General features: G+C 40.4%; 1 protein-coding gene across 6 annotated transcripts in view; it reads left to right on the top strand.

The window, feature by feature from the left end:
* Positions 1–24550, top strand: part of frmd3 (FERM domain containing 3) — a 74787-nt gene that overhangs the window by 7306 nt on the left and 42931 nt on the right. For 4 of the 6 annotated variants that reach the window (XM_030418129.1, XM_030418132.1, XM_030418131.1 and 1 more), the window contains exons 2-5: positions 10479–10583; positions 12134–12176; positions 18385–18466; positions 22150–22247. In XM_030418129.1, coding sequence (XP_030273989.1) covers positions 10479–10583; positions 12134–12176; positions 18385–18466; positions 22150–22247 — 328 coding nt within the window. The remainder of the gene's footprint in view (positions 1–10478; positions 10584–12133; positions 12177–18384; positions 18467–22149; positions 22248–24550) is intronic. The other 2 variants (XM_030418130.1, XM_030418134.1) reach the window with 1 other exon arrangement.

The following is a 24550-nucleotide window of genomic DNA, read 5'->3' as shown; positions in this document are numbered from 1 at the left end:
AGGAAGTGAAGGTAGAGAGAAAGAGGGAAAGGGTAAACCAGGAAAGAAAGAAGTGTTGAAAATGGCCAATTGTTGATAGGACAGAATGTCTGAAGAGGTGTGAAGCTCAAAATAAAAGAATGAACAACAGAGAAGAGAAAGTAAGAGGCAGACGGAGGTCAGAGGTCAGACGGCGAGCTGATTGGTATTCATTGCTTTGTTCAAGGACACGCCAGCTTCAGGTTATCGCTTTGAGGGACAGACTCACTGTAACCATGCTTTAAGTAAACGAAACAAAGGAAATAAAAAAGGTTTTCAAGTTCTTCCTTTTGTCGCCAAAATGAGAGATCTTTATGGTTTTGTTCTTCAGTTTAGATGTTTCCTGTTTTATTTTGTAGAATACATCCTCATGTGTCTTGTTGTGTCTTTCCACTTCCTGTGTTTGTCTCTTTACCACCCTTTTTTTTGTGAATTAGTCCCTGTGTAGTTAAGACTGTTTTTCCCTTAGACTTGGTGAGTTTGTCTGTTTCTCCGATCCTGTTTTGTTCCTGGTGTTCGCTCCTTGTGTTTTCTGCCCTCGTGTATTTTACTATGTTGACTTTATTCCTGGAGCTTCATTGTTTGTTCTTCATTTAGTATTTGGATTCAGAAATCTGTGATTTTTTTCATTCAGTCTTAAGCCTGTTTTTTATTTCTTGCCCTTTTTTTACTCAACAAATAGTTTTAGGGTGTTGGTGGAATAAGGTGAAGCATAAAATCTGGAACATGTGGTTGGAGACAATGTCCTCGTGTTGAGGATCTGGGTTTAACGTAACGGGATTTGTTTTCACAGCCAGTTCAACACAGATATAAACAGAGCTGCATACAGATAAAGACAAAACATAGAATCTCCATAAATACATTCATACATCCCAGCAGAGGCAGCGAGGCAGTTTGTTCAATGCTGCTGAAGCGAGCGCTCCTCCACTTGAAGGTCTTGTATCTCCACCCAGATGGCAGTAATGTCAAGTTGATGAGTGTCGTTTGTAATTGGAAGGGTAAGGGCATGTAATCTGTTCAAATTGTCCTGCAAGTCACAGATTGAACATATTTACATTTAACCCAGATTACTTAATTTCATCAGGATAAAGGGAAATACTTGAAATACTCAAAACTATTCCACCAGCAGAGACTTTGACACAGTTGATAACAGAAACACAACATCAGTTCAACCACATCTGCATTTATATCTTTAACTAATCATAACATTAAGGAGAAAAATCTGTGACACTGAATGTTATACATAACGAGTACACAATGTTCTTTGTCTCAGTGTGAGTATGCGTACCGTGTGTGGCGCACCAACCCCTCTTCCTGTGTACACATATTGATACAGACATCAGAAAAACGAGAGTGGCGAGCACACACAAACACTAATTTGCACAAGAAACATTCAAATAAAAAGCAGACCGTCCACATGAACTCACAGGTCCAAACTCTGTTTGTTTTTCTGCCACAAAATTTGGAACATCCTGCAGTGCAGAGATAAGACAGCTGCTTCACTGCACCCACCATAAGCACACACACTCATAACATCAGTGTCGCAGCTACACGCGCCTTCATCATCCTCATCATCGCCACGCTTTCTCTCTCCTGCCGTCCTGTGACTTACAGTCCAGCTGAGTGACGACGCTCCATTATAATGAAAACAGCTTCTGCTCCCTGCATCGATAATTTATGGCTCTATAGCTTGACTCTTATTAGGCTGTGTGACCAGCCATGAATGCGGGTGCACACGGCATGTTTTATGGCATGTGTGTTAATCCGTGCATGTCTCTGCGCTCATACATGTGTGCATGTGAGCTTCTCTGCACCACTGCAGGTGACGATAAGGTAATGGGTTCGTCTCTTCGCACACCGGGACAAGGTCACAGTCACAGTTGAGAGTGAGAGCTGCCTTGGGCTTTAGCTTTGATATATAAATAATGTAAATGGCATGATTACATGTGGAGTGTATTTATATACAAAAGGATTAAAAATGACACGATAGATTAGTTCTTTCATCCCTTGTACAGTCACAGAGGAAAGATTGTGTTAAGTAGTGCCTTTTAAGACAAAAGTGACAAAACGCTTCATAATTTAAAGGGTTAATTTGTAATATATGGCCAGACTTTTAGTTTAAAACATTCAGAAAATGAACTAACATTATCAACAGAGTCTGAAGAAACAGCAGCTTTGATGCTATATATGTATTGTCGATATCTACTGAGGTTAACATGCTAACCAGTTGAGTTTGCTATGTTTTAGATGCTATCTTAGCTTTTAATGGAAAAAATGAACAAAATAAACTCACAAAATGTCAATAACTTAAATAGTCTTACATCTATTTTCTTTTGCAGACAGAAATACACAACCACACACCTTCTGAGTTTGAGTCTCACTCTTTTATCGAACTAAGACGAGCTAATTGCCTCGTTAATTTAAGATACACCTCTGTAAAGCGTCCCCCGTGTGTCCAGCGTGTTCACTGTAGCTGATCTGAGACCTGTCACCTGCTGGTACCCCCCTGTGATCCGAGGTCGTGGTCCAGGCAAACTCCAGTTATCTAATAGGGCCACTAATTAAGCCGTGAGCTAATTAGCTAACGGAAGCTTGCGACAGCCAAGGATAGCTAGCAAATAGAAGGAGTTTTCCGTCTAGTTTGCACACAATATCAAATAGGCAGGATAGTAACAGGAACAAATTAAAAAAGGCTAAATCATCAATTTTTAGAAACGAGACTGTAGCGGCTCTGTGAGGTTAGATGTTGGCATGGTAACATCTTCACAATGAAAATGCTTAGCAGGGAATCATGTTTACTATGGTGGTCATCTTAGTTTACCGTTAGCATTTAATAGTTTTCACTAAATGCAAAGTTTAGCTGAGGCTGATGAGAATGTTTTGCAGGTACTTGATCCTAAACCAAAGTGTTGGACGAATTAAATATTTGACCTAATATTGTCGCTAGTGCAAAAGCCCGAACATCAACAAATATATAACAGTTCATCCTGTGGAGGAAAGGTATGTTGATACTGGTTGTCATGGCAATCCTTCCAATGTTACAAATACAAATATGAACCTTATGGTGGCACTGAAGGAAAAGTGAAGTGATCTTTAAAGTCAGATGAATTCAGTCTGTACAATATTTCATGTCAATCCGTCCTGTAATTCTTGTTACATTCCAGTCTGGAGAACTATCAATGTACTTTTTGGGGGGCTTTTGTGACGATGCCAAGTCTGTAGCTCCAGGCAACAATCCATTACTGTTGTGGGTCAGTGGTTGAAGAGGTTAAAACCTACACACTCAGTTTTTGCAGCTCACGAGATCAATACAACAATGGAGCTGTGTGAGCTTCATTCTGATATATGGTGTCGTGCCTCATCTGTTCTTCACTCGGCTTCTTTCAATTTTCCCCTTCAGGTGCAAAACAAAAGGCCGTCTGGATTTAATAATCAAACATTTAGTGATAAATGGTTTTGATGGTGGGAAGCCATTACAGAGAGGGTCGTTGATGGTGAGGTCAAGCATCTCTTCATAAGCTGGATGTTTTCCATAATTCAGCTCCCCGACTGCAAAGTGTTTGATCCTCTGCCTCGCGCTTCCAATCTTGTAATCAGCGTGTCGTCGGAGGATCATTTGTATTTGCGTCCTGCCTCTGTAGCTTTTTTAAAATCTGTTTGAAGATACTACTATCCAAGTTTTCCCTGCTCTTCTTCCAGTCTAGCCTAATCATTAAAATGGTCAAAAACAACACTTTAAAAACCAACTGACCCACTTATGAGTCAGTACATACTCAGGCTGTGCAGCCAAACATTCTTCAAACCCTCAGAAGTTCCCAGATTTTTCAAGGATACCAAATATTTCAGGTTGAATTTGGGGCAAATGTGTTTAAAATCATTTGCTGTAATGGTGTCACAGATTCATAGGTTTGACATAAGGAAATAGAACGATGATACGTGTGGAGAATGTGCAGAAAACAGTGTCTCGGTGTCCTGAGAAATAAAGCGAGCAGAGAAAATGGTTCTTATCCTCTACTTTGATCCTCTGCATTGCTCTTCCCACACTCCACGTCCCAGCTCATTGATTTGTCTCTGATGTGTCCTGGTCAAGCCTCTGGATCGATCCATTCTTTGGCTCGAGGGTTGAGTTTGGGGTGGCGAACACAAACCGGCTTTAGAAAATATTGGCACTCTTAATAATAGGAACACAATGTTGTCGCATAAGCACAAAGGCCCTGCTTACACACTCATTCTACTTGGCAACCAAATCAGCAAATTGGTCCACTAGTGCCTTAAATCTCCATTTCCCTGAGGAGTAGCTGCAGTGATGCAGAGGAAAAGCCATGAATAAGTGTTGCATTTGTCTTAAAGGCAGTCACTGGGCTTTTTAAATTGGGTTGTGTGGAGGTAAAGAGGAGCGTATCATTATCCTTACAGTCCCACTACTCTCCGTCTCCTTCACACCCGCCCCGTGTGTGCAGCTACACGGTGCGTGTTGGTTTTCTCCACACGGCGTTCGCAGGAATTTAACACTTTTACTCCTCACAGCGTTTCAACTCGGCCAATTAGGTATGCCGTGTCACGAAATGAATTGCGCTAAATTCGATAAGGACCAGTCATAATTGAGCTGGCATGCATATTAATTAAACAACAAGCGGCGTTTAACTGGGCCAGTGCACCCAGGGTCCTAGTGCCTGACTCGTAGTAGTCACAGAGTCATGATCAGAACGAACCCCTCAGACTGCAACTAATGACCGTGTTATTGTGGTGGTAGAGTATCAGTGAGTTGTTTCATCTATTAATTTAAGCATCTAGACCAGCGCTCTCATTTTTATTGGGTAACCTCTACTGTTTTAAATATCAGTGGACAGCTGATATTCTCATTAAATTCAAGTTACAGTGCAAAGTGTCTGTTTTTTCTCAAAGATGAATCCCTGGTTAATAAAAAAAAATATTTAGACAGCTACATGATGATATAACTTTCTTTCTTTATCCAAATTCTTTATTTTTCTCTGTTTTTCCATTACTCTGTTTCTTTAGTGTGTGGTTTTGAAGCGGCTTACAGTAATTCTTACACTGTACCTTGCCCAACGAAACTTTGATATGAAGACCAGGGGAATTAAACCAGTGTCCTTCCGATAACAAGATGCTGGCTCTACCCCTGAGCCACAGCTGCCCACCATAAACCAAAAAGGTTTGAGTTGAACTAAAAAAAATGTGCCATTATCTTGCGACTTTGTAGATCTGCTTCATAACCGTACAGACGTGAGGGGGATAAGAAGAAAGACTGGAAGGAAACAACAGGATGAATCTGAGTTTCTGGTCTGAGTCCTGAGTTGAGTCAGAGGTTGACCTAAACAAGCACAGTGCATCAGTTTCTAGTTATCTTAAAGCTAACAGACAGTTAACATATCAGCTGTTCAGGCTGAATGCACACACAGCAGTCAAATCTGTGCGACCAATGCAAGTTGAAGATTTGCCTTGTTCTCCCTTTTATCAGAGTCTTAACGCTGCTGTAATCAATACTTATCATCACAACATTGTTTGACAATAAGAAAACATTGTAAGTAAGTGGCGGTTTTCCTGTGGTGAACAGATCAGAGCAATCAGGTGGGCCTTCCTCAGCTGTACGGAGCTTTATATCAAGTTTGTGTCGCTGTGTGGCCTCAACTACTGTTTAGATTCACTCTTGCTGCTTTCACGGTTTTATTTCATCAGCACGCAGCTGTTTTCCGCAAAAGAGCTTTAAAAATCCCACTCTCCCACGAGAGAACGAGAAACACCAACAAGATGGGAAAAATATTTCCCTCAGGAGCCGGTTGAGACCAAAAACAGAGCTAAAAGAGGGTAAATATTAGTAAGACCGTTATTCTGGCCTCTGCACTGTACAGGTCAAAACTTTACTCGATTGAGTTTAACAGATGTTTCTTTGTGAATGTACAAAAGATGGAGGATTAAATAATTGATATTCTTTACTCTGCTGATGGTTTTCTTTTTTTTCCTCCCAAGTTTTTTTGTTTTCCCGGTCTTCGTTCGGACTCGGCGGAGCTCTAAGGAGGTCACTTTGTCAAGAAAAAAAAAATGTCGAGGATATAAAGACGCACTTGAACGTACACATCAAAGTGCACTTTGCTTCTGCTAAACTGAATGCGCTCCACGCTACGGCTCTATTTAAAGTGTGTGTGTGTGTGTGTGTGTTGAAGCGAGGCAGAGAGAGGAGCACTTTGCCGTCATTAGGTGAGATCATGTAGAGACAGGATGACCAGGTTAATTATTAATGCCCAGCCTTTGGATATATGAAATATGTATTCAGCCCTTGTTGGACATGACACAGAGTCTTTTTTATCTCTCTTCTTCTCTGCCTCACTCGTCTTAGTCAATGTCTCTCATATCCACTCTTTTTTTTTTTTAGCTCTGTCTTTGCCTACGCTCTCTTTCAGCCTCTTGGCGTGGTTTGGCCCTGCTTCACTCTGTCTGGTCTGCAGCTCTCTCTTCTTTCCTTGGCGTCGGTCCGCCTCTCCTCTCCCCATGAGTGTCTGCCCAGAGAACCAGACAGACTAAAGGTGTTGTTTGATGATCCTGCTCGAAATGGCTCGCAGCGTGGCTGTTTTCATTCTGTTCCTACTATTTTTCTCCTCCCCCGGTGGATGTCTCTGTCTGTTTGCTCCTCAGATTTAACAGCTTAGTAACACTGTTGTCACGGATCAGCCGAAAATCCTGAAGAGATGTAGACAGACAAACACACAAACACACACACATAAATGCTGACTTTACCTAGCTCACCCTCTCACACGCACCCACAACACAGGCGGGGCCTGCATGGAGACGATCACAGTTACACCCACAGGGACACACACTTGATTTACAGCTTACTCTTGTGCCACAGTGATATAACCGTAAACCTGCACCAGCCAATAGGGACATGCCGTCTGAGAGATCAGAGACAGCTGATTGATGCCTTGCTGATGTAACAAAGGTCACAGGGGACATCCACCTAAAGCCTGGTTTAGACCACAGAGGTTTGGGCTGATTTGTCACCCATCCTGATAATCAGGGGAGAAATATGGTCCGGGACCCTGGTTGGTATTGATGCTCAGCCAAGATTATCTGGTAATGTGAGAAGTTTACTGATCCGGTATGAAAACTCCCAAAATGCCCGCAGACTTACTGGGGCTGCCCTGATAATTTAAAATCTATTTGCTTTTTAAGTAAAATCTAGATGATTATGTCAGTACTGTCTGAGCAGCACCACAGTAGCCACTGAAAGAGACGAGTCTACAAGCTTATGTTGGTTAACTGGTCACCAGGGAACAGTAAACATGCTAGCAATTGAGGCTAATGTTAGCTAGCATGGATGGGATCACTGTGACTTTGCGCAAACAATAACTGTCACTTGCTGGGAAATGTTAAAATCGTTAGACTTTTTTTCTGTCTTAATTTTTAGCTGTAACTGTAATATTTAAAGATAAATAATTAACATGATGGTACAACCTGTTTGGTGTGTCTTTCTGGTAGTCGCATTCATCCATTTTCTGGGAGAGGCTAACCACTTCCTCATGCCTCCAGCTGCTGCGCCAAGCTAATCGACTCATTAAGCCATAGCTGTAGGCTGAACCCACACCAAACTGATATTTACAGTTCTGGTAAAACACACAAATTGCAGAAGATACAGAGCTTTACAACACTGGAAAAAAAATACATGCTGTTCATTCATCTTGCTGGAATGTCAGCTGTGCTATGCTCTTTGTGTCTGACTGACTTCAGTACAAGAATCTGAACAAATGGGAATGATGGTTAATTAAATATTGATATGATAATGTGTGCTGCATAGCATGTTTGCGTGGTTAGCCTATATATGAACTCCTTCTGTGTATTGTGTACATTTTTAATTCCTCTTCATTGTTCGTTGCACTGACCTCAAATCGTTGGCTTCTTTACAACACTCTGTCTTTCATGTAGCCTGTTTGCTGATGTGATGTCTGATCGGTGTGTACTGTGGAGAGTCAAGCACACAGCCGCTAAGCTCTTTTCTCTTCAGTGTGCTGTTTTTGTTTTTATTGTTTTTGGCTTGGTGCTGTGACATTTACAGGAATTATCTTGCTTTGTGGCTCTTCTGTCAACACCTAGTGTACTTCCATTACCCATAGAACAGATTGTGTACTGGGAAACGGAGCATGACTCACCAAGAAATATATTTAAAAGGTTGCCTCGGTGAGAGATTGCAGGGCAGACGGAACATATGCTCGGGAATTCATGTTTAAAAGACAGTAAGATGACTTGAGACAAGAGGTGACTGAATCATGATGGCTTAAAAAAGAGATTCAGATGTTGTATGACTTGAAATTATTTGCATGACTGCTGTGCCTCAATAAGAAGTTATTTTATATTTAATTACAAAATATTCTTGAGAGAGTCTTGAGTGGTGCAGTTGACAATTAGGCTCCATTGACTCGAAGCATTATTTCTAAACGAAGACCCACTAAGATAAGAGAGAGGACAGGAAGTGTAGACACTGTTGCTGGTTGAAAAAAGGTCAGCATGTGGAAAACATAAAAAATTCTGTTAAATCTCCCCAAACACACTGACGATCAGGGTTGTAATGGGGAAACTGCAGGTTGCAAAATAGTGGGTCGAAAATATTATGATGACAGAATAAAATGAGCAGCATTACGGAAAGAGAGCCAGATATGTCGTGGAAGGAATTTGTGAATGAAAGGGACACGACAGCTTGGAGAAGCAGAAGGTACAGATAAAGATGTTCATTTATTAAACTGGGTATCAGTTATACTGTTAAACATTCTGTTTTACTATGAATTCTGAATGCTCTTGAAGATGACTGAGCCCCTGAACAGACTGGACATCTGGGGTTCACGCCCTTTAGCCTGACAAACTGCCTACCCAGGCGGGAGTGTCCTTCTGCTATGACCACTCCGCTGCACAGTCAGCTCCTGTCAATCGCTTTACCCTGTGGTGCGTATCAGCTGCAAATGCCTGCACACAGAATTAGCAAACAAAGCTACTGACCTAAGCTAATGCCCTTAGCTTGGTCGCTGAGCAAGACAAAACCATACCAATCACTGCTGATGTGAAAAAGCCATTTGGTGGTGAAAACAACAGGGATGTCGAAGGCTTCTTGACAACAGTCTCAATCATTTTCAACTCAAAGTACACTAGAGGGAAGTAAAACAGACGCTGCACCTTCAGTGCAAACGAAGTGTGTAAAATGCTTTATAGTCAATAAAAACAACCAGCTGCTACTGCAGTATGACATGCGTCAAGGAGAGACCAGCCATGTTAAGACTTTGTTAATGCAATTGAATGCATAAAAGAAGCAATCAGTTGCCATGGAGCCCGCTTAGATGATTTTTTTGTTATGATCTGCAGTTTTACATGTTTTTGTGATGAGATGTGGCCAAAGATACAACTTTGGTCCTGTGTGTGTGTACATGTGTGTACATGTTGTTGTGACCTACTGGGGACCTTTCCTTGCATGCTGCCCATGTCAGGACCAGTAGTCCTAATGGGCACCATCGACCAGCAAAGCATGGTTTCTAAGGTCTTCCTTAAGTTTTAGGGTAAAGCGTGAATTGAGATCAGGTTGAGGTTAGGGTTAGGCATAAACTGGTTGAGGCTGCTCATATGAAGGGAAGTCATTTTAAAGTGCTAACAAGGATAGCTGCACAAACCTGTGTGTTTGTGTGTGTGTGCGTGTGTTTGTTGATGTGGGCGCCTTCGTGTCTCTCCAGAGGTGAGTAAATCACAACAAGGGCAAACAGGCGATTTCCTACTGAATCAATCAGTCCTGCTTAACTGGGCACAGAAAGCTCCTCCGTCAGCAGGTTATAGAGCAGTTATAGGACACACACACACACACACACACACAATCACCAGAATGTGATGCATGTAATATGACAAAAATGGCAATCTAAGGAATATTGATAGCTTTAGTCAATAAGTTAGGAAGACATTTGATTGATACAATACATATCTTGTTTTATTAGTGCGCATGCATGCACAGTCACACCGTACCAACGCCTGAAGGTGTTGTTTCTCAGCTCCACACGCCTCAGCATGATAATCAGTTTGTGTGTCCATATGTGATGAGTAGATATTGACTGAGGAGCAGGTAATAAATGCAGAGTGATTATTGATCCCCCTGTGTCTGCTGTGTTTATGAACTGCTAATGGACTACATTTACTGGCATGTATATCATCAGCATGAGACCGCAAAGTCGCTGACTTACATGTATTTCTGCCCATGAACAGATTTTACTGTGATGAAACTGTGTGCATCACAGAAATATTACCCAAGAGGGGACTGTTGCTGTGATAATGCCGCTGGTATCAGATGCAGCCGGGAGGTTTATGGGATCGATCTGCATCCATGGAAAGATTGTTCAGATGAAAGTACTGGATGCTGACTTATGACAAAATAACTTTCCTGTATTTAAAGTTTAAATTGTTTTTTTTTGTCTTTACAGAGAGACACCAAAGGCCAGTTCCTGTTGGACCATGTGTGTAACCACTACAACCTACTTGAGAGAGACTACTTTGGTATTCGATATGTGGACCCTGAGAAACAGAGGGTAACTATCACACATAACACAGACACATGCAGTAGTGCTGCAACTATGTTAATTATCTGTCATGTAAGAAGTTGAAGATTAATTATCTGTTTATTGACAATCTGGTCAATTGACCTAAAGCTCATTTATGCTTCCTTTACGTACAAAAATAGATAATTCCTTTTCAAATGATAAAACTGTGACTGTCCACAGCCCACACTTAGTGTTGAGCATTAAATAAGCCTTTACTTTTTCAGTAACATACAAAAACACACAAATGTTGGCAATGTGTGTTCTGCAAGCAATGGAAATGTTGAAACAGCCTAAAAAATATATGGTTTTATTGCGACTAACACAGCTGGAAAAGCTCCCAACATGTCGTGAAAAATGTTGAAACATCGTCTTGAACAGTGGTCTCTGGCTTGGCAGCTGTCCCACCCAGCTGTCACGCTGCCACTCGATGTAAAAGTCGGTTCATCTCCATGTAATATGAACATAATATGAAAGGCTGGCCCCTCTATATATTTATTTTATTATTGCTGTATGCAGTTCTGCCTCTGAAGTCTACTTACTGATTGTATTAATAGCTCACACAAGTCTTCACCCCATTAAATAAATATATAAGGTTATATGGCAGCACATAATCACAGCAGAAGAACAAAAATAAAGAAACCGATGATTACACCTACTAACAGGAAACAGCTCCTCTGAGTCAGCGTGGCCTGAACGGGACTGCTGGATATTAATCAGCAGGCAGTCGGTGCTTTATATTACAAGTTCAAGTGACAAATAATAACAGGATCAGTCTCCATATTTCAAACAGCCCACACACAGAAGAGACCAGATGCTTAGTCTGAACAGAAGCTCAGACAAGCCTCGAGCTGCAAAACGAGAGGAAAGATTACCGAGAAAACACCAGTGAGAGGTGTTACAGCACATAAGTACAATCGAGGGCAGTAAAGAAACATGTACACAATAATAAAGACTTTGAATATAGGGCAAGACAATGTGCCAAGTGAGTATCTTTCCATCACATGTTCATACTCAAAAGACGCAGACACCCACATTCGCTTCAGAATGGGGTCCTATCTTTCATGTTCTTTCCTGATTTGAAAGCCCCTAACATTTTGCCTTGACTACCAGCAATTAATTCAAAATATATGATAAACAGAGGAATACAGCTTAGGAAGGCATTGCGAGAAAATGTCCTTGATCCCTTTTTCACCTGTTGCTCCTCATGAGAACATGGTATCAGATTAGTCAGCTCTTTAAACAGTATCTACGATAAACAGTAATATATCCAATGATGCACTGAAATAAATGTCGACTTCTGTTGTGGTTGTTCATTTGTTTTTAATGCACTGAAGTTGCCTCATATTGCTGAGTTTAAGCAAAGTGTCGTTCAATTATTCATCAAACACATGAAGGGATTTTTGATTTGGAAAAGCTTGTCGGAGCTCGTTGAAATTACAGCATGCTCCAGCGGAAGTCACTGTCTTTATTTTAGGATAACATTTGTCTTTTCTCCCTCTGTTTGTCTGTTTGTCTCATTCTCTTCTCTTCTCTCTCAGCACTGGCTGGAGCCCAATAAGGCCGTGGTGAGGCAGATGAAGTGTAAGTGTCACTTCTGCTCCCTTTGTGTCTCTCTGTGTTATTTTGCATCAGTGTGTCTAAAACGTGTGTGTCTGTGTGTTTATTTGTGTATGTGTTTGTTAATGCCTTGCGGTCAGGCCTGTGTTTGTCTCCTCGGAGCAGCTTCAGTTTGAGGAGGTCAAACTCTTTAGGAAACAAACTACAGTACACCACAGGGACACATACGCACAAACAGTACAAGCTCTTGACAGCACACACACACACACACACACAAAGTGGTGTTGAATCCCTCGGATATTAAGAAAAATATATATGTTTTTATTTGAAAGTTTCAGGGCCTTTTTCACCAGATGTATCCTCAGTTCACATTGCTCACATAACCATTTGCCGTGCAGTGGCACAGCCAGACAAATGTCGTACGATGACTTCTTCTCCACAGGGAGACAAATAGAGACACAAAACAGACAAAGTGGCAAGAGCAGGGTTTGTCAGACCCACAGCAGAATGCCAGAGGGACATGTGGCTCAAACAGGAAATATTCTAACACACAAAGTGAAATACACAGATGCGGCAGGGGAGCATGAGCTCTAACAAGCCTTGCTCTTCTGCGGTGGTTAATTTCAGGTAGATGCTAAGGGCACTGAACAGCGGGAGACACTTTGTTTCTGGAAGCAAATGTTTCCTTCTCTTCCTGGAAAGAAGTAAACGAAGGAACAAGAGGAAGACAATCTTTGCTTTGCTTCATAAAGAATTCAAACAAATTACAATTCAAGAAGCAAACATTGTACGTGTCCCTCTCTTCAGGTCTAGGAATCATTTTAGTGGACTGATGTTTACTTCTGGTGTTTACTTTAAAAAGATGAAAAAAATATTCTTCCATCAAACTTCTGATGAAACTTGATGCTTTGCTGCAGAATCTCTAAGTGCAATGTTTGTCTACATTTGGCCGAACTTCTGTGTCAACAGCAAAAGAATATGTCAGTATCTGCGCTTCGCCCACCCTTTTAATGACTGCCCTGTTCTTTCTGCACTCCTATAAATTAATAAAAGGAGCTATTAGCGGTGCTTTCTGCTTCATCAGAACATGTGTGAGAGGACAGGAGGAGGGAGGACGAGGAGATGAGGGGAAATTATGAAAGATGGAGGAAGAGAGAAGGAGGGGAAAAGAGTGATTAAGAGGAAATGTGTCGGGGGTGCTGATTCAGAGGGGGAGGAGACGGTGATAGATAATGTAAATCTAAAGAAAGAAGTCAGTTCAGGGAGAAAAGAGGAGATTGGTGAGACAGTTTGAGATGAGAAAGCCTGACAGAGAGTGAAAGAAGAGAAAGAGAGATGAGAGAGAGGGATGGAGGACGAGTGTTGAATAGATCTGAGTCGTACTGACACATCACTTCTCCCCTCGGCTGGGTTTACTCTCAAACTGAAGATGTGTGCTTTGTGTCTTATTTTTCCCTTTGTGCGTCAGCTTACGTGCACATGCGTCACATTTGAACCAGCGTGCATTGTGCCAATTCACTTTCTCTAAAACCTTTAAAAATAAATAAATGCATCTCGGTCCCCTAAGCTTGAGCAAAGAAGCAGCTCAAATTCTTTTCGGGAGCGAGTGGGAGGATTGCGTCTTTCATATTGCTCAGCATGTATTATGTAGATGTGTGCTGTTTTTCATTGCTGGGTAATACCACAGAGTATCCCGCCATTAAAGACAGAGTGGAGAGAGGGCACTCGCTGGAAAGATTTCTGGTCCCATGTTAGATGATGCTCACGGTCGTCCTCCTCTTCTGAAAACTCCCTTTTCTTCTATATTTCTTCGGGTAAATTTGTGCTTGATGGTGATTCTCTCAGGGTGCTTTTTGAAAATAATCTGTATCATATTTACACTCAAAGTAACCCAGTGAGTGCTGCACTTAGGTACAAATTTGTCATGATTAGGTTATGGAGGACTTTGTGTTATTTATTTACATTACCAGATTACATAAAACTATCCGACAGATTTTACCGAAACTTGGGTGGAGGATGGGTCTTAAATCCAGATATATTGACGGATCCAGGAATTATTCTCTTACTTTTTTCATTTAAAGTCCCATGAAATAGAAGGCAGAATTTTATTTGCTTTCGCATATTTACATATTATGTAAAAACAGTCAGGTATAGAGAGACTTGTTGATGATATTGATTGGCCTTTATGTTAGCCAAAAGATTGAGCACTGAATGAGAGTGAGCAAGAGAGACCAAAGGCTACCAATTTGATGACAGGAAATAAACTACCAAGGTGGTTTTCTTATCAGGTTTGGTTCCTGACAACCTGAATCAGGTGTGTTGGAGCAGAGAGACATCTAAAACAAGCAGGGCAGATTCCCCAAGGGCCGGGATTACAGCAGATAAACTCCCCCGACCTCCCTACTGGATTACCTGTTGTCAAACTGGCTGCAATTGGTCTCAGAGTTTGTGTTGGTGGTAATGAGTATGCTTGACTACTAACCACGTCCCCTGTTCTCTGTTTGAGGAAGAACGTTGACCGTTAGACATGAGGCAAAACTGTCTGTAGGGAGGCTTTAAATAGGAGCCTAATCCAACTTTGGGTGTCAATTTAAATGGTAAAATAATGATGATAATAATAATAATTAAAAGAAGGCATTTTATTCCACCTCAACTGTTATCATTGTAGTTTTATGAACACATTAACACATCTTCATTGTTTTGTTGTCCCAGTGGCTGTTACAGATCTTAGATTATGTGATACACTACAGTCCCTGACAAAAGTCTTGTCGCTTATCTAAGTTGAAGGAACAACAAATAATAACTTGTACTTGATCAATTGGAATCAGAAATGGTAATATGAAAGGCAAAGGCCTCTAGATTATGCTTATAATACCAAAATAAAGTTCTGTATCATTCATTGAGTTTCATCATTTAATTAGGAGAGATTAGGAAAGGTCAGATTTTGCTTAGACAAAAGTCTTGTCGCATACATTGATAATGCACTGTAGAAATTATACTATTATTTTGAATACACAAACATGCTATAATAACATCAGAACATAAAGTCATGGTGCCTTGGGAAAGAGAATTAATATCGTGTATGACTCCCATGAGCTTGGAGGACTGCATCGATGTGTCTCGGCAATGACTCAAATAACTTATTGATGAAGTCATCTGGAATAGCAAAGAAAGCAGTCTTGCAGGGCTCCCAGAGTTCATCTAATTAGATGATAAAACTCAATGAATGATACACACCTTTATTTTTGGTATAATAAACATAATCTAGAGGCCTTTGCCTTTCATATAAGCCATTTCTGATTCCAACTGATCAACTACAAGTTATTGTTTCGCCGAGGAAACATTCCATTCTGTCATAGCGAAAGTCTATGTAAGCTTTAGAGAAACATTTCTTCAGTCCAAAACTTTGTGTAGCGCTTCAACCATTGACACTGCGGTGACCACGGGAGAAAAGCAAAGAAAAGGTTCAAGAGAGAGACTTCTGATACAAACGACGTCTGTTATTTGAAGAATTTTTCTACAACATAATTTCTGTGAGACAGCTTATACCAGCTGAAGAAATGGAGTACTCTAGTGAGCACCTCACAGATATGTCTCGTCAGAGACTTATTCAGGAGCTGGAGGACACAAAAGAACAGCTGAAAAAGCAGAAAGCCCTGAAAGAAATGTATATCAACAGGTTATACAAACAACCAGAGAGCTGGAGCGTCTGAGAAAGTACAGCGATGATGTACCTCTCAGCAACGCAAAGATAGCTACTCAGGTGAGAGACAACACCAGGCAGAAGAAGAAAAAGGACCTTCATGAAGATTATGAAGAGCTCAAAGTTGCCCATATAATAAATGAGGAGAAATATCAAGCTGACCTCCAGGCGGAGAAGCACAAGAACAAGCTTCTTCAAGAAGAACTGGATCAGATCAGTGTTTCCTACAATGAGATGATACTCAGTTATGAAACTGATGTCATGAAAGTCAGACAGCAAGCTGAGACTCTTCAACATCAGCTTCAGAAGGAAGTCCAGCAAAGAAAGCTCCTTCAACAAGAACACGAGGAGCTGAAAAAGACCCAAACATCCAGCCATGAGACATTCACTGCTGAGCTCCAGGAGGAGAAGCAGAGGAACAACCTTCTCCAAGACAAACTGGACAGGATCAGCCACGAGTATGAAACTGAAGTCAACACTGTGAGACAGCAGGCTGAAACCCCGCAGCAGGAGCTTGAGACGGAAGTAAAGTCTCACTCAGACACAGTTTTGAAAGACTTGCAGATGATTACCAACTAGAAGGCTGAGCAGGACAACCTCCGTCACAGGAGGACTGCGGAAATCAATAAACTGCAGCAAAACAACTGAAAACTCAGCTTGCCATTCAGATCTCTCTCAACCTTGAGCTCTCCACAGAGCTTAAGGCTTTGAAAGACACTGAAATCCACAAGGAGAAGTCGTGCAATCAACTGGAATCCATCCCTACTGGACCGGCCCCTGACCTTCTGGAGGTGACTCACCCAGGAAAACCAAAAAAGAGTTCCTGGAAAAGAGCGCGTCACTTTCTGGGACTGAGGAAACCACAGAAGTGGAAGAAATAAGACGGCTCCAACAACTCAAGCTGTCACATTCGCCATCAAACATCAACAACAAGGACATCTCTACTGCTGACAGCCAGTAGATACCACATGTCATCTGTGGTCGGGCATGTGGGGGGCAGTGTTCAACCAAAACCTCCCACAGCAGCACACATATCTTGCAGACATAGAACGGAGAGTTAATCAGAAATGCTCCCCATATTGTGTCTTTCGGATATAACTCGAGGCTTCATTGTGGAGTTAACACGCCCTCCTCATGCCCCTGTGGGTTTCCATCGGATGCTCCGGTTCTCCCACAATTTTAAAAAACAATAGTTTAATTTGGATAATGAAATTAGAAACTAAAATTCCTTCTCAAATATCTTTATTTTGTAGTAAATAGTAGTTTTACCGTAATGTATGTAAAATGTAGAACGTTGTCTTTATTGAGGTGAGAACAAATTTTGCCCCTCAAGTGGTATTTCATGTTTTGCATAATGTCAGCATGGTCGGTTGTTCATGTTCAATGGTTCACTGTAATAATGTCATTCATTTGATGATAATAAACTTCATTTATATAGCACCTTTAAAAGAGAGTTTACAAAGTGGTTTGACAATTAAGAAAAAGCTGGAAACGCACAAAGTCAGTATGACAGAATAATCAGTCAACAGTTGAGCTGAACACAACAAAGCCGAGTCTTAAGTGTGTTAAAACAAGAAGAAAGACAGAAAGTCAATATGATGAAGTCCAAGTAAAAGGAATTAAAGCGATAAAACAGGCAAAATCACAGAACAAAACGAGAGTAATGCAAAAATATAAATGAATAATAATAAAGAATCAACACGTTCACATACAAAAGTTTCATGGAAATTAAAATAATCCTTCTTGGAAAAAAACTACAGTCAAAATAACCCAAAATGTGTGTTTTTCAGCTTTAAAGCTACATTTTAAAAATCGCACTCAATTTTTGATTCAGTACCAAATAAAGGATTAGAGATGTTTTGAATACACAATCACAAAAATGACTGAAAAGATTCATAACAGATGTTTGTTTTCAAAAAGTATGAGTATTTGTGTGTGTGTGTGTGTGTGTGTGTGGTGTGTGTGTGTGTGTGCGTGTGTGTGTGTGTGTGTGTGTGTGTGCTCCGCTGCAACTCCACTCACAGTCAGAAATTAAATGCTTCAGGACTCAGATCAAAAGGAAAGACTTCAGTTCAAGTGAGGCTCTTTGCATTCGTGTGTGTGTGTGTGTGCATGCACGCGTGTGTGATGAGTAATTACAGTAATTATCGAATGACTAATCAGTATTAGAGGCACACCGTGATTTCTTTTTTGGTCTCCAGCTTCTTTATCTCTCAAGTTTTACATAATCCTCATTACTCTCCTCCTCTCCTCTTCTCTCCTCTCTGCTTGTCCTCTTCTTTTTCTCATGTTTCACATCTTTATTCTAAAAAGACTTTTCTCTCTTCTTTCACTCTCCTCACTTGAAGCACAGTTATGTAACCTTCTTTTACCTTTAAATAACAGCTTCAAACACATTTTGATGCTACAGTGTCTTGAAATATGGTGATTGGTGTCTCTGCCCACCTCTCACTTGTTTCTGCATTATAACTTCTGATTTCTTTTCTCTTCTAAACTTTCCTTTCATGTTCTTGTCTTTCTTGTCCTCAGCAGCTCAGCAGCCGTACACAATGTGCTTCCGGGTCAAATTTTATCCCAGCGAGCCGATGAAGATCAAGGAGGAGCTCACCAGGTAAACAATGGATTGTGACTGATGGGAATAAAGGCAGCTTCCTTACATAAACTTGCATTTTGGCCTCTATTCAGTTGCTCGATTCTGTATTTACTTTATTTTTGTTGTCTAAAGAAAATGCAATATCATCAGCATTCCATCACAATTATATCTAATTATACGATTGTACAATTTTTAACAATTTCAAGGCATCGTTTTGCTTCTCTTCCATTAGACTTTAACTTAAAGTAGTCTGTGAAAAACGGAAAAATGTCATACACATCACGTGATGCACCCAGCAGATGCTTAATGTTATGTGTTTGCGACTCAGGTGGTCATGACTTTGGCAACACCTGCTTACCGGATTTCATGTGAATATGCTACAGAAAGATGTCTTTAATTTTTTAAATCTATCCAAATATTTTTTTTTTTACAGTGTTTAATAAATGTTACCAGCCAGTGCTAGGAAGAAATATTTGCAGCTGACCTTCCTGCACACCACTGATACACACACACTTGTACCTGTCATAGGCTTCTAGTATCATCATGTTCACATTACATGTTTATCACCAGAGTTTCATATCAAGACAGGCGAGAAGGCTGCCAAGCCAGTGACCACAGTTCAAGACTGTGTTTTGTCATTGCTACATTTGAAATCTCTGGATTTTTTGTTTTAAGATGGACCGTAGCGTTTTTATAATCCAATAATGTTTCAATAATGTCATTAGATATTTCTTAAGAGACCACAGGAACATTTCCAGCTGTGGTTGGGGCAACAACAACAAGAAACGGAATTTGTTGACAGGAAGTTGGGACAACTCGGGGTGTGTTTGGATAAGCATAATGATGTCAGAGGCTAAGATTAGAATTACACCTAAAGAAACATAAAACAGCAACACATCATTGGTTTATAAAACAGTGGCACCATTTATTGAGGTGATTGGCTTGTTTGTAAATGTAATAATAATAAAAAAGATGATGCATTCCCTTTGCTATCCTCCAATTTGTGGAATATCTTGTTTATTGTACTAGCTTTATCATTACCACTCTCCCCCTCCTTCCAAACACACACACACACACTCCCAAACACACACACACTCCCAAACACACACACACACACTGGTGATAATTAGTGACGCTCACTCAGCGGGGACTCTGTTTACGTGTTCTCCGTCCCATCTGAGCTGTAATGTCTCCTCACTATCCCTGCTTCTCTCTAACAATCAACATTTCTCTTGTTCCTTTTCCTCGGGTCTCTCCTCCATCCTCTTCAGATCTCTTCACTCCGTCTCTCCATGATTTCAACCCTCAGGTGTCTCCTCCCTCCCTTCTGTCTCTCTCTCTCTCCGTCCTCCGTCCTCAGCTCGCTCTCCTCCCTCAGGTGTCTCCCCACATTTCTTCAGTCCAATCTTCCTCTCCTCTGCAAACTTTATGACTTAGAGGTGTTTTTGTGCATCTTCAATGTCATAAAAACTTTCTTCCATTTCCCACTTTTTTAAGTTCTCCATTATACTTTGTTATTTATAGTTTATTCACCTCTCCTTGCATTTGAACAGTTTGAACGGACTGCATTTTTATGTCCAATTTTAGATTGTCTTAAATATAAAACAAGCTCATTTCAGATTCCTCGGGCAGCACCATGACACCACATTGCCACTGATGAGTTTGTTGAGCTGACTCTGGAAAGTTCAGAAGAAACCTCAGTCACTGATGAAATCCAATCCAGTGCTCGATATCGAGTCTTTTTATGGGAGGGATTTTTTTCTCATCATCAGAAATCCAAAAACCGTTAATGCTTATCTGCGTCCGCTGCATGTGCTCCAGTTTTATTTGAAGTCTGCTATTTTTTTTCCTAAACTTGACTTCACATCCATTTTAGGTGATTCTGGGTTCCCACAATTTAATCCCGAAGCCAACGCTCGAGTATATCTATAGTATATAATAGCCAGACTGTAGTTTCCATGTGCACACATTAAAAACATTGGCACTGAACGTCATCCAAGGTTTTAACACATCGGTCAAACGTATTGTATCCTCTGTTATACTGCGACATCAAGTTCAAAAAGTTCTCTATGTCATCCCTGTGGCCAAACAGATGTGGTTTTCCTGAGATAATGAAATAAGTTATTATGAGAGAATGACTTCATTCATGAGAGTTGACCATCGCATACTCACCATATAAACCTTTAGTGAACTTTTTGCCATTTGAATATGAGGTATTTTACGGCTCCTCTATGGATAAATGTAACAGTAGTATTATTCTGTGGTTCTTGTTTCTTGATGTGATGATTAGCTGCTACAACCTCTTGTTGGCCTGTGGAAAAGAAATTGCCCACACTAGTGGGTGGTTGAATTGTTTAAGTTAATGAAGCGTGTTTAGAAATAAGCATTGAATTCAAGTCTGATGCGTTGATCAATAATAGGTTCTCCTTCACCTGACATTTTCACCTTAAATCAATTGCTACACTTCATTAATGCATGCTGGTAAAGCACCACTAATACACATCAGGCTGTAAGTAATGAGAGGGAACGACCTTCTCGTGATAATGGATAACAAAGTTTGGTTTATGGAGATCTTGAAAAGAAATCTCCCATTATCTTGGGAAAACTACATTCGTTATTCTGTGGTAATGACTTAAATAACTTGTGATCTCAAGAAAACATTTAGAATTTAACTGGTCATCACGGGAAGACTGAGGAGATAAGATGCTCGACACATGTCCGCACAAAACAACTTTCAAAGTGCAAGTAGTTTCTCTTTGGTTGAGTTCAGCTCAGCTGTAAAAGTGTTCTGCATGGATGATGATTGATTGACGATCCCGTAGTGAACAGTCAAAACACTGCTGACCGACACAAACTGAACCTAAACAGTAAATGAGAATGGGAATAACAAACCTCAGAGTGGGAGAGGAAGAGACAGAAGGTAGAGAGAAAGAAAAAAGACAAGACTGAGAAACCGTCAAGCTGGGAAGATGGAATAAAGCTGATTAAATGTTGTTGCCAGTATTAAGGCTGATCCTATATGTAAACTGTATTTATTGACAAAAACCAGACAAATGAAATCTTATATGACAGAAGAGTTACAGATGGAGGACTTCCTGTAACATAAAAACAACTAAAAGATACCGTATACAATCAAGACAAGAGTTCAGGCAAGGAAACAGATGATGGGAAAACAGAGAAAGGAAGAATGTTTTCGTGCCTCAAAGAAAAGAACGGATGGGAACAAAATCAAACACGACTGAGAAGCTCACGTAAATATAGACAGCTGTGGTTTTCTCATGTGAAGAACCACCGCACAGCGACACACTCACTGTCTAAAACTATTTAGATACAGCGGCGAGCTTTTCACTCCATGCATGCCGAAACTTGCCTCCATTGAAGCTGTTTCCATAGTAACTACAGTACCAGTCGCTGCTGTATGGTGGTTGTTCCCATAGCGATACTCTCTCTAAATGCCATAGTAACACAGCTTGACCATTCAGATCATTAAACATCAGGAAACATTTAATATGAAGACGACAGCAGTGTAACCCGTGAGTTATTGTATCGAACTTTACATAACGAAGAGTCATTTTACAAGATAAATACTAGATATTTTGTGCTATACTGCAGCCTCAATGGAGATCGAATAAATGTTTTATTCAAGTGGCATTTAGCGGCATTGTCGGTTTATGTTTGTGTGTGCATCTGTGTGTCTCCAGGTATCTGCTGTACCTGCAGCTGAAGAGAGATATCTACCACGGTCGACTCCTCTGCCCTTTTGCTGAAGCTGCATATCTGGGAGCCTGCATCGTACAGGGTGAGGCCCAGAGACGCTGGTGATCCAGCAACGTTTTACAGTTTAATCCCACCTGACAGTTATTGTATTTGATTTGTAAGATTTACACATGGATAAGAGACACAGCTCTAAAGGGGTTTCCTGTTTCTTTTGGCTATCTTTGTTGTTTTTCCACATTAATTATGCAGTCTACAGTGGTTGATTTATAGCCTACCTGACAGTTGTGAAGATCCCTGGCAGACACACAGGCTACTGCTTGTATCCAGGATTTTAATACTTTATTTTAGTTTCAGATGGAAGACAGAAGAAGATTTGCACTGTGCATGAGCCCAAGTCTTAGATTCCGAATGGAAATTAATTATTACTGTTATTACTGCTTACTCTGCTGCTGTCCTCTAGCTATGGTGGGAGTAGCAACAATCTCAGGGTGGCTTTTATGATATAAAGAACTAATTTACAGACTAGGATCTTATTGCTAAAGAAGACTTATGTCAACCTATATACAGTGCTGGACCTTGAGAAATGGCTCAATTTGGCCAGGAAACAACTGAAGTCTCATCCAATCAGAAGAAATCAGCTTCTGTAAACAGGAAGTCACTGTAGCATTTTAAGCGGTCAAAAGTAATGCTAATTCTTTGTTAATGTAGGTGAGAATTTGTTTTATTTCCAGACTTCAGGAATAGCCTGTTGTTTCAGAGTTAGCTTGAGTTAGCTGGTGTGCAATTAGGCAGGGAATACGTGCTAATGTAGCCTAAAATTATGATGATCTAACTGATGCTATATTAGCTAGTTATTTTAGTTTTAGGTTTTTAACATCTGTTTTGATTCAGCGATGTTCAACATTACATTTTCACTTAGATAACACTTATGTCATGGACTAGAGCTGGTGCAGCTAGTTAAAGAGCATCAAGCTAACTCTGGCAGTCAAACCAGTCTCTCCGTTTTTCTGGTCTGATGTTATTTAGTTAATTATTTTAGTCAGATGTTTTTAGTTTACATTTAAGTTAGGTCTGATATTGTCTGTTTCATGTTATCTCTTGTAATTACTCTTCTATATAAACATATTTTATATTATCAAGTTAACGTTTTTTGGTTTAGCTAGCTGGGTGTAAATATTTAGTGACAACTAATTTCTCTGCAAGAACTTGCTGGTGTTGAGCAGTTTTGATTTAATTATGTGTAACATTAAATCTCCACTTAGTTAACACTTAGATCATGTCATAGTTAGCCTAAGTCTGAACAAGGAGCTGGCTAAATTGCGTCAAGCTAACTCTGGCAGTCAAACCAGTCACTCAATTTTTCTGGTCTCTGCCTCATTAACCAGCTACATTTCCCGTCAACCCACTTGTATTGTAATCCTACATTTTAAAACACGGCACCATCTATATGGACCGCTGGGAAAAGGAATAATAAAGACATTTTCCTTTAGTTAATTAGCAGTAACAGTTAAACGTCAAATCGCAGTGCGGAGCTTCTTGCTTTAATATGGATTAAGTGTGGAATTAGCTGAGCTGTATCATAGAATTGAACCCTTCCAGCTGATACACAAATCGCTGAACTGTGCAAACACTCTCTGATTGGCTCGTATCCCCAGAGAGAAGCGTCTGACTGGCTGCGTTATCTCGACCCAGAGCGCGTCTGCAGCGTATCATTGGCTGCTCTGATTAACGAGGGCAGGTCCCACTTAGTCAGAGTGTTGATTACATTGGAGAATAGGTTGAGGATTATTGTTTAATTAAACTCCAGGCTAGTATTTGATTTAACCTTTTTTTTTTAATGATTGTTAATGAAGAAACGGATTTAAAATAGAAATTATGTCTGTTAGGATTTTGGACTGGATTCAATAAGGAAAATGTAAATCCATCTCGCTAATGGGTTAGTTCTCTTGTGGGAATAAGAATAAAATGAAAAAGATCTCTCTTAAAGTCTTTGTTCAGGCTTGAGCAACCAGAAAATGTGCTGATGACACAAAGCTGAAGGAGAAATATGCTATCTTTAAAACAACTATCACATCTGGTTATTAAATATAAAGCCACACCAAACACCTCGTTAGCTTAGCATAAAGACTTGAAACAGGGGGAACTGCCAGCTAATTATACAAAAAACAAATTTGCCGGACAGCCAGCAGAGTCTCTGCTCCCGACCAAGAAATAGTGCAGCATATAACATATATATAAAATATATTTTTTTTTGTATAAGCTAACCAGCTGCTGGCTCAAGCTTTAAGCTTTATATTTACCGTAGAGACATAAGGCTATACTAGACAGCTTTATTAAACAGGAATTAAAAGGGAAACATATTTGCCCAACCCAATCACTGGAATA

The sequence above is a fragment of the Sparus aurata genome, chromosome 5 (assembly GCF_900880675.1).
Source record: "Sparus aurata chromosome 5, fSpaAur1.1, whole genome shotgun sequence".
Classification (NCBI taxonomy): domain Eukaryota; kingdom Metazoa; phylum Chordata; class Actinopteri; order Spariformes; family Sparidae; genus Sparus; species Sparus aurata.
Note: the sequence above shows the minus strand (reverse complement) of the source record. Positions and strands in the feature narration are given on the sequence as shown.